General features: G+C 41.8%; 1 protein-coding gene across 1 annotated transcript; it reads left to right on the top strand.

Moving 5' to 3' along the window:
* The first annotated feature begins 309 nt into the window (after positions 1-309).
* On the top strand, positions 310-10,841 carry meak7 (MTOR associated protein, eak-7 homolog). The gene is made up of 8 exons (XM_069687175.1): positions 310-486; positions 674-937; positions 1,077-1,221; positions 1,310-1,521; positions 2,752-2,938; positions 4,671-4,789; positions 6,588-6,767; positions 8,894-10,841. Exons 1-8 carry the CDS (start codon positions 316-318, stop codon positions 9,017-9,019), a joined length of 1,404 nt encoding a protein of 467 aa, XP_069543276.1. The 5' UTR covers positions 310-315; the 3' UTR covers positions 9,020-10,841.
* Positions 10,842-11,136: the final 295 nt, after the last annotated feature.

The following is an 11,136-nucleotide window of genomic DNA, read 5'->3' as shown; positions in this document are numbered from 1 at the left end:
GAAGAGCATCAAAGCTGAGCAGACGCTGGTTGACTTTAATGTTGAATAATGTTAAAATTCTTAAACTAAGTTATTTGGTAGAGCAATAAACCTTCAAAGTGCTTTTGCAGAGTCATATCAGTGCACAATCAATGTAGAAAAGGTGTGTTTTCATCCATTATATTGTCAGCCATATCTGTAAAAGGTAACTTGTTTGTAGCACAATATTCTTTCTGTATTAGGATGGATGTTTTCATTAATATTACTCCACTTTATGTAACATTATGATTCTGATGTGTGTTTTCTGTCCTGTTGTGTGTTGGACTGCAGAGCACCATGGGTAACACAGAGAGTGTGGTGGTGCAGAAGCGGCTGGCCCGCTTCCGCCCAGATGAGCGGCCTGTGGTGGAGGGAATTTTTGACAAGCTCCAGGGCAGTGCTGGGGGGACTGCAGGGTCCTCAGGGAAAACACCAGCAGGGAAGACGCTGACGCTTGAGATGCTGCAGGTGAGACTGTTACAGCAGTAAATCTCAGAGCAGGGAGGGAAGCAATCCCTGCTACATTTACTGAGATAAACAGCAGACTGTTTAGCATGGAGATGTGCATTCAAATTCTTGACTGAACTATCCAGTGTATTCTATCAGTATGTAGTGTTGTCTGTGTATGTTCACCTCCTCCTTTTGCCTCCCCCAGTCTTCCATGTGCAGCCTGGCATCAGACTCCATGGTAAGGAGGGTCTACCAGTGCATGTGTAGTATTGATCCTGGGCTGGCAGCACCCGCAGCCTCTATGAAGACCAGCACCCCTGCGTCCTCTGGAGTCAATCGAGAGCAGTTGGTCATCTACCTGGCAGACACCCTGCGAGGCACTGCAGAAGAGCGGGCTCCTCTTGTCATGGCCATGTCCCAGCATGCAACAGCAGTGACAACAGCTGTTACATGTGAGCAGGTCGCAGAAGTGAGTAGACAGGAAATAATTTGTGAATTTCTGTCACATTTCTCTTTTTCTCTACTTTTTCTTTGGTCATCAACCTCCTTTTTCTCTCAGTTTCTTCTACCTACTGATGCCCGACTCTGCCCCCTTCCTTTGTCCACAGTTCCTACAGGATCTGATTTCTGCTGTAGTTCAGATTCTGGTCACTAGAGGGCGGCTGCAGGGCTGGAAGCCAGAGAGAATGGGTGATGGCTCTCTGGGTGTCAAACTCCTGGCAGAGCAGATGTGTTCTGAACTCAAACCCTCGGGTAATAATGGTTTTATAGGTTTTACAAGAAGTAAGAAATAAGGAAGTATGACCGTTGATGCTCATCTCCTCTGCTCTGCTCTTCTCAGATCAGGGAGGTTGTGATGTTTCCTGTCTGGAGGACTGGATCTTCAGGGTCTCCCAGGTATCGTTGTACCTGGAGATGTTGGTAGCCGAGGGCCTGAGTGTGACCCTGAGCGGCCGGCCGGCCCCAACCCTGCTGCCCCCCTGCAGAGAGACGCCCTGGAAGGAGCTGCGGTGTCTTCTAGACCTTCCCACTCTCATGTTTCTGGCACCACAGGTCAGAATACAAACATATATACACATTAAGTAAATAGATTTGCACGAAAATTGAATTTCTCTTTCTTTCATTTGACCAACAGAAAAAAAACAGACTGGCTCAGCTCATCCTGGATTGTATGTCATGATTATTTGTAGATGAAAACCAAACTAAATTCAAATGTTTTCAACAATTTTAGAAATCTCTAAACTTGTTGGAAATCAGCTTAAACTATTAAGGTCGTAACTTCTTTTTAGTTAAATTAGGTTCCTCCTTTTCAGTTTCACCACAATCAGTTTTACCAGTTTTATTTTTATAGCAGGGACAAACAGCACAGGAAGCATTGCAGCAGGCATGATGGTATGAGAAAAAACCCCAAAAATTCAGTGGAAGTTCCATCTGATGCTATAAATTGGCTGCTTAGCAAACAGAACGGATTGTTTCCTCTAGTTTCTTTTATTTTAACTAGTACCTAGTATTGGTACATTATTATACATCATTTAAGTCACGCAGCACTGCTTCAGATTTATATATAGCGTTTGTTCCACGAGGTTGCTGGCATGAGCCCCTTAATACACATCTGCCTTTCAAATGTATTGCTATAAGCTGCATCTCTGAAGCCCAGAACGTTAACATGCAGTTAGGCAACATCTTTGTTATCATTAGTTAACGACTGGGAATGAACTAGCTACTTTTGGCTTATTAATTATTATCTATCATATGTCTGGTGGCTAATCAAAATTTCAGCATGACCAGTCAGAAATTGGTACCATTAAAGAATCACTTCTCAATACCCATCCCTTGGTACACAACCACTTTTATTTCACACGTTTGCTCGCCGATTGGACCTCTCCTCTGTGTTTGTATGTACACAATATGTGTGACATACATCTTCCTCTTTCTGATCATTAGAACCTTTAGTTGTAGCATCCATGTTGTTTCCACATAACAAGTCAAAGCTCATGAATGCACCAAAGTCAGAAGAACAACTTCCCAGCCAGGGAAATGGGACAATACGAAGAGCATCCATCCCATGTAGCATGAAAAACATTGACCCTGATATGTTGAAGGATTTCTGTGTAGTTTGGTGACCTGACTTCTGTACAAGCAGCATCATTAAACCTGTGTAGAGTCCTGATCAGCCAGAATATCTGAAAACACATGCAAGACCTTAAATCTTAGTTATACCTTTATTGTTTTCATATTCATTATTATTATTATTACACACTGTCTTTGTTTCAATATCTCCAGTTGCCAGATAGCTACAGCGCCCCCTGGAGACTTGTGTTCTCCACGCGGCTGCACGGGGAGAGCTTCACCAGGATGGTGTCCGGCCTGATGAAGCGAGGGCCCACCCTGCTGCTTCTCAAAGACACAAAGGGACATGTTTTTGGGGGCTTCGCCTCCCACGCCTGGGAGGTCAAACCTCAGTTCCAGGGTGAGAGTAGAGACCTGCTTTGTCTAATCACACAGCACTTAAATGTTGTATGACTTACAGACTTACATGTAATTTACTATTTGAACAATAACATCTCTAATTTATCGGCTGCCTTCGAAATCTCTACAGAGAACACAGTAAAGTACATGACTTCTCTCAGGTTAGTCAGTAAACCAATGTTACACAGTTTGTAGTGTGAGAAATATTATCCTATGTTTAAAGCGTAACTTTATATCAATAATACAAAAATATAGTTATGGTATAGTTAAGTGTTAGTGTTATCATAAAAGTCATAACTGGTAGCAGACACTAGGATGATCCTCTAAAATACACTATTTAAGTTGGTTAGGCAACATCCAATCTCGGAACCCATTGGCTTTAGTCTGACGATGATATAGCCTCTGGGGACAGCGGTGAACATGTTGGGCGTGTCCGGTTTAGCCAGCGGTTAGCAATAATCAACTTCCAGCCAAGACTTCCTTTTCCATGCTCTGCATTGTTTACAGTTGAGTTAGCAAGTTGAGAAGCGACTGTGTGTTTAGATCAAAAGTGAAGCGAATTTGGCCCCTGCAGATATGTCAGCAAAATAAACTGTGTCATTTCATGTTACATTAAATCCCCCAGACGAGCGCCCGTCCATCTGTTTCTGGTTAGTCTCAGTTTCACTGTAAATAGTAAGTTACACAGAGGCTTCACTCCTGCTAACTACTGCGGTATGAACCGAAAAAGAAACCGTTTTTCTTGTGATTGACTTTAATTAACGGCTTAATTTGCCAAAATTACAACATCATTATGCTGATTAGTAAAAAGTAAAAAAGAAGCTTTGTCAGGAAGTACTACTAGCTACTACTTCTTTAACTACTTTTAAAATGCTCATTTGTGGAATGGAGGTCTGATAGGTCATTTCAGATACATTCAAGGAAGTCAGGAATTCTAAACGCCATTCGTGACACAGCATCAAGAGAATTTCTCTCAAGTTGAATTTTTGATCTAGAACAGATTGTTACCTGAACTTACTGCAGATGTTTATAGAGATTAATAAGAAGATAAATCATTGTCAGATGACGGTGATGGGAGCTGGGATGCTTTTGCTCTACACAGGGACGGTTTTCCTGCATATGCCGCCTCCTGCTGATATGTGACTGGTCAATATTACTCTGACTAAAAGTGTACTACAAATGGAAACCAGAACACTTTCTGGTGTTAAAAATCCACATCCCTACCTACAGATTCTACATTTCTATGTATAATCTGTAAATAGAGATGATGCAACATCTAACCAGTGATAGCATGAGCTTGCAAGCTTGAACTTCAGCCTGTGAGTAAGCATGATATATTTACAACATGAAGTGCATTTTCATAAATTAAAATTTAAGTTCTCTGTATTTTGGTGTATTGAAGTTCATATAAAGTTAATTGCTTCTGCAGCATGCCTTTTGAGCTATTCTCGATTTGTGACCACTGCTGGTTCCTACAGTCTTGGTCAGTTGAACTCAGCCACACAGGAGTGAATGTTTTGTCTCTGATGAATAACAGTGAAAACTGGGGCATAATTTTGTAAGCCTGTGGTAGAAGCAGTACTTTCATTTTGCTGTAGGCCAGACCCCAGATCAGGACTGATGTGATAAGAGGACACATTGAGGAAGTAATACTGCTTGTTTGAATAATGTGGGCTGTCACTGGGCTCTTCTCTCAGATCTTTATAATTTGTATATTTTCTGTGTGTGTGCAGGTGACTCCAGATGCTTCCTGTTCACTGTGTTTCCCACACTGAGAGTTTATACAGCCACAGGATACAACCAACACTTCATGTACCTCAACCAGAATCAGCAGACCATGCCCAACGGACTGGTGAGGCTGTGCTTGTTAAATAGAGGAGAACATAATTATCACATGAAGCCTAACATCTAGTTCCCTTGATAAGGCCACTGCACAGAAAGTAAATGATGGAGGGTTGCGTCAAAATACAAAATACAGTCACAAGTTTCTGAATTAGGGGACAGAACATTTATTAAACATTATTTTAGTGAAAAAGCTCTGAGAACATCACTGTTTAAGTGAAGCAAACAGAAGACGGACACTGCAACCTTTTCATCTTATAAAACGGAAACATTCTCCATCCAGACACGCCTGAAAACCCAGATCACATTGCCACGTGTGTACACTGGGCATGTGCTAGCCAGCGTGAACAGGAATACAATAAACAGGAACTATTTCCCTCGTGCAAACAGAGGCAGTACTTACATTATGAAACGCAGAATTTAACAACAGCCGCGAGCATTGACTGCTGCAAGTGAGGGCATTTGCTTTCCTCCAATAAGGGTTGTGTGATCGCGGCATAAAATATCAGAGACTTTTTTTTACTGATGAGATCAATTAGCAAGTGAGTGTCTTTGTCATTGTTTCAAAAAGATCCTTCTGAACACACTAAAATGCAACCCTGGATTTTTAAACTACAACGGGTCAGCAGTGTTTTGAAACATCTCTGTTTTAGGGGCTTTAAATCACCAGAATAGGGTGGACAGTGGGCGATCATGCAGCAAAAGTTCTGCGTTTTTAAAGGAAACGTAGTGGTGTAGACATATCCACAGTTAGAGAGTAGCTGCTGTGTTTCTTAGGAGTGTGTGGAGACCAAAACAGAGCTCCAAAATGGAAAATGAACATGAATACAATTACCATAGCAACTTAAAAAGATAAGAATTTTTCTGTTCTTTTCTTTTTGTTTTTTGTTGCTGCCCCCAAGTTAAAAAAAAAATCAATACATGCAGCTTTAAAGGGCCAGTTTGCCGATTTTCAACCTCAGTCCTATCATGCTATTATTGGGGAGCTAATGCCATTATGGTAGAAAAAAGATGCAATTTGGCTCTGTCCCTTTGGATGACGCTATCCACTTCTCCAATGGGCCATCGAAAACCTCCCCTAGACTAAATAAATAAACGCGTCATCTGGCGTAGGCCAGGGAGCTTGCTAAACTACACTTCCTCAATCTAGGACCCCGCCTCCGATGTCTGCAGTGTTAAGTTGAAAAAACCAACATACCTAAAATGTAATCATTTGTTCTGTGAGGTGCCTTGAAACGCTGCCTGCTCTCTTGTTTTCCCTCACATACATTCCACATCCATAACTGAGTCATGTCTCATTCAAAATCGTCAGGTTTGAAATGTAGACTGCAGACCCGAAGATTTTGTAGACGAATATATTCTTGTCGTCATTCGGATTCTGTACCGCTCTGAGCCATTGCCTGCAGAGAAAACGGTAGTACTTCACTCCAGAATCTCTCTCTAGGCCGTTCCTTTCAGAGGGAGAGACGCAATGCACGCTGGGTGTTGTAGGAATGTAGAATGGACAAAACCACAAGCTGTTTGTACAACTTTCTACACCGCTATGGCGCCAATTTCAAATATTATTGCTTCTATCGATTACAGAGAACACCAGCTTTGACTGACAGTGGCTTTTTCTAGGGGCAAATTGCTCCTTTAAAAGGAGTTTATCAGTAAATGTTTATCTCATCTTGAGAGATTTACTTTTTGAATGATCATCATCCTGATCCGTTATAAGGGAACCACTGAAACGCTACATGTTTTGGCATCAGAATGGTCCCATTATAAACAGATTTTATTTTCAAAGTGTATAATCTGTTTTTCATCAGGGTATGGGCGGTCAGCACGGCTACTTCGGCCTGTGGCTGGACAGTGACTTTGGCCGCGGTCACAGCCGTGCACGACCCAAGTGCACCACCTACGGCAGCCCTCAGCTCTCCGGAGAGGAGGACTTCACAGTGGACTCAATGGAAGTGTGGGCAGTAGGAAAACCCCCAGAACCAGAGGAGGTCAGAGAAGTGCCTGCTAACCGTTTTTTCAGCCTTTCCTTGCAAGGCAGACAAAATGTAGGCAGACAGGAAACCAGAGCAGAGATGGTGGGTGGGGTGTGACATACATATATCTATCACTGCAGTCAAAGCGGGGAGATTTGGGTTATGTGGTTTGTTAATCGTTGACAGTCCGGATCCCCCAACCAGATATTTGTTCAGCTTTGACAATGCCAAGAAAACCCCACGCACTTTTCAAAGGAGGTTTTATTTTGCATATAATTTTCTCACTCTGAAGTCTAGTCAGTAGGAAAAAACAAAAAAGCTCCCAAACACTTTAATGTAGAATTCAAAGGAAAGCATGCACATCAGGCTTTATGTTTTCGTCGGTTCATCCTACACTCGTTAATGATAAATGCCAAATAGAGTGTACTTATATAGCACTTTTCTAGTCTTCAGACCACTCAAAGCACTTTACACTACATGTCACATTCACCCATTTACACACACATTTACACACTGATTGCTACGCCTGATGGAGCAACTTGGGGTTCAGTGTCTTACCCTGTGACTGTATATATAGATGGACGACGCATCACTATCTGCTCTCATTGTACGGAATTGATGCCAAAATTGCCCCTGTGACAGACGCTGCCATCTTGCGCTGGTGATGTCATTTAGAGCCAGAGTTGCACAGTAGAGATCCGCTGTAGCCTTTTCCGCTAACCAAAACACACACTTAACTTACCCAAAAAACAGGATCCCGCACGCCGGCATATTTAACAGCAGAACGGCTTCTTGTGTTGGAGGTTAACGTTCACAGATATGGAAACTTCAGTGACTGTAATGATTGTTTAAGTTATGTCTCCTCTCGAGGTTCCTCCTCTACTCTGCTACTCCGGAACAGACTGACTCTACCACTGATTCACGGCCACCCCTGTATTGTGATATCTCAGCAAGTCCTGGAGAGATTACCTTCAAAATTGGCAAAAGCATCCACCTGGACATAGATTTTGGTGGTCAAAGGTCAAAGGTCAAAGGTCAAGGTTACTTTGATCTCTTATTATGACAACATTTGAGACGATAGTATAATAGATTATAAAATGATGACTTTTTTTTACCAAAAGGTCAAAGGTCAACTTCACTGTGATATCATAATGTCCTGAAAAATACTTTTTAAACCATTATTCCCATAAATTTGACAGAAATGTAAACCTGCATTCAAGCATGAACTGATTGAATTTGGTGGTTAAAGGTCAAAGGTTACTATGACCTCACATCCGTCCCTTTCTGATGAATGCAATAACACAGCAACACCTTGAGGAAATTTTATTACATCTATTTTTTTTATGTATTTAATCCATTCGAGAAAATGATGCATTCCACGATTCACCATAATTATCACCATCTCCCCCGCCTTACCTCTCAGGTACCTCATTTTGCTGTGATCAGAAGGGCCTTCGAACAATTACCGTAAAATCCGGATTATAACACGCTGTCTGTTTTTTGGTGTATATCGGAGGGAAAAAGGTTTTCTATTATATAATATATAAATAAAAACGTATATACAAGTTATTTCAACACTATTTCAATTTATTTTCCATTAAAAACACACACACATTACAGCCTACCATCTTTTTCGCATTGTCAAGCTTGCAATCCTGCTACCTACCGGTGCTGTCGCTGGCACCCTACGGGAACGTTGATTGTTGTGAGGGTGCCCGCTGCAATGGTGATCATGATGGTGCATGTCCGTGACGAAGCGTTCCCAACAATCAAGATTTCCACGCTTAAAACAGCGACTAAAACAGCACTGCTGCATATCGTAAATAGGAGATGTTGTAGCGACTTGGACACGGAAACAGTTTATTGCGGAGATGTGGAGTCACCCAGGAGTCATCGCTTAACACCCGGATAACAACATAATCTGATTCAACCTCTCCTGTTAAATGTAGGTCTAATTATGCTGTTGTTGTTTTTTTTGGGGGGGGGGGTCAGGTATTCTTTCAAATGTTTTTAGTATACAAATATATCCGCCATCCCAGCCACAGTTACACTTGAGTTGCAACCTGGTAGGTGGTAATATAAGTTTCTTTAGGTTGTAAAGAATTAAAGCCTGTGGTGTTTCTTTATGCTTTCTGTTTCAGGGTGAGGAGGGGCAGGGCAAGCGGAGTGTCCTGGATATGGATCCAGAGGTCCAGGCCATAATGGAAATGACCGGGAAGACTCTGCACAGTCAGGGCCTGAGGGAGCCTGAGGAGGACCAGGAGTAGTGATGGGCAAAATGGAAATAGTCCTGATGTACTGAGGTTTCATCTGGTACAGACAAAAGCCTTTACATCTCAAATACACACAGTGATAGCAGATTATCCTGTCTCTCATTCAGCTCGGACTTTTTAACACACAAACTGCTGCTTCCTTTAAGGACCCATGAGGCTAAAGTAATCGTTTACTCCAATCAGCTGTTGGCTTTGAAAGACGCCACCACAAAGGCGAACCAGGCCTAAAGGGAGCTTGTGAGCGCTATGTTAAAGTCTGATCTTACCCTTTCAAACACAACTGAAAGCTAGTAAGGTATTATAGTTGTTTACACTTGCCTGTATCAAGCGTCACTCTTGTTTGATTGGAAAAACTTTTCCTGCTCCTCCTGAGGGATCCTGAGATGTGTCCAGGACAGATGAGATACACAGTATAATTACTCAAGAGTAAGTTAAGTACTTGAAATTCTCCTTAGGGTCAATAAAAAGGGATTCCTCTTAGACTAATTTTAGGACAAGTGTATTTGAGAAGAGCTGTGTGACAGATTATTTCACAATCAGAACTACTGCTTGAGCCTGCAAGTCAGTCTCCTTCTCTTCTCTCTGCTTTGTGAGCCAGTATGGTAAATGGACTGTACTTATATAGCGCTTTGCGACCACTCAAAGCTGCTTTTACACTACATATGACATTCACCCATTCACACACACATTCACACACTGCACTGATGGCAGAGGCTGCTACTTAAAGTGCCCAGCTGTCAATCAGTTATCACATTCATAACCGTTGGCTATGCCACCGGGAGCAATTTGGGGTTTCGACACTTCGACATGTAGCCTGAGGGAGCTGGGGATCGAACCTCCTACCTTCCGATTGAAAGACGACCGACTCTACCACTGAGCCACAGCCGGTATATATTTATTTATTTGTGGGTAATGACAATATCTTTCAGAACTTTTTTGACTGAGAAGCTTCATAGTTATTCAGGGAATTCCTCTAACACGAGGCTTCACATGGACTCTTATTACGTCATCCCTCCTCAAGCTGACAGCTGTGGAGACGCTGCACACAGAGATATTACAGACCAGAAGTGGTGAAGATCTGAGATGTGAGAGACCTGAGATCTGGGTCTATTTTATGGACCCCACAAACCAGGTTGTTAAAATTGGGTTTAATGTGTCGGTTCCCCATCAAACTATATAAAATGTATCGCATGTCTATTTTTAATTAGCGTCTTTGTCAAGATTTTAAGAACAGTAACAGTAACAGTAACATGAAGGAGGCTGCTCAGACTGATCTCTTAATTGTTTCCTTTCCAGCTAGGGTTGGCAACTTTCAGCAAAACAGCAAGAGTAAGCTCTTATGCACAATTAGTGCTTGGGAAAAATGCATGCAGAGTCCAGGTTCGGAAATAGACAAAGAGGGAAGCCATCCAATCATTTCATTTATATCACTATATTATATTTTTGTCTGATCATTTGCTTTATTGCTCGCTGTCCTGATGTTAGGAGAATTTCAAAAAACAAAAAGTGTTTCCAAAATAAATGGTCTTCCCTGCCTTTAATCTTCTTTTCCCCTCAGTGAAGAAAGTAATAACACATTAAACAGACTTGGGAGCCATAGCAGTGGAGTGGGACACACCCCAGAATCGAATAACTACAATAATGTGAACAGTCCTGTTAAGACCTCTCTGCAGCAGTGCGGTTATTTTGTACTGTTGTGAAGTTAAAAACATGTTGCTTACCTCTCAAATAATTTCACTTGTCATTGAAAATAGCATTGAAGTTGACCAGTGTTATTCTGTGTGTGTATGTGTGTATTGTGAATAAATTATTGGATTGCTGCGAAAGTTAAAGACCTACTTTGTCTTGTTTTTCTCACTCAATTGAGTGAACTGTGCTAATTACCTTGTTAATTACCTTGTTTTTTGTGTCTTCATTTGATCACGTGTGGCTGTAAAAAGTTGCCATAAACGTCACATATAAACGAGAAGATCTGCACTTTGACATCTCTAATTATATGAATAAAAACACCTGCTCCGAGGCTGAAAGGTACCTCTGTATTCAGCCCCACCAGCCCCCCTGTTCTCTTAGCATGCAAATTACTGAGGCAAGTTACACATGCAAATGTGTTA

Source organism: Semicossyphus pulcher, unplaced genomic scaffold, assembly GCF_022749685.1.
Source record: "Semicossyphus pulcher isolate SPU_LCO1_2020_fin unplaced genomic scaffold, fSemPul1.0.p SCAF_8, whole genome shotgun sequence".
Lineage (NCBI taxonomy): Eukaryota > Metazoa > Chordata > Actinopteri > Labriformes > Labridae > Semicossyphus > Semicossyphus pulcher.
Note: the sequence above shows the minus strand (reverse complement) of the source record. Positions and strands in the feature narration are given on the sequence as shown.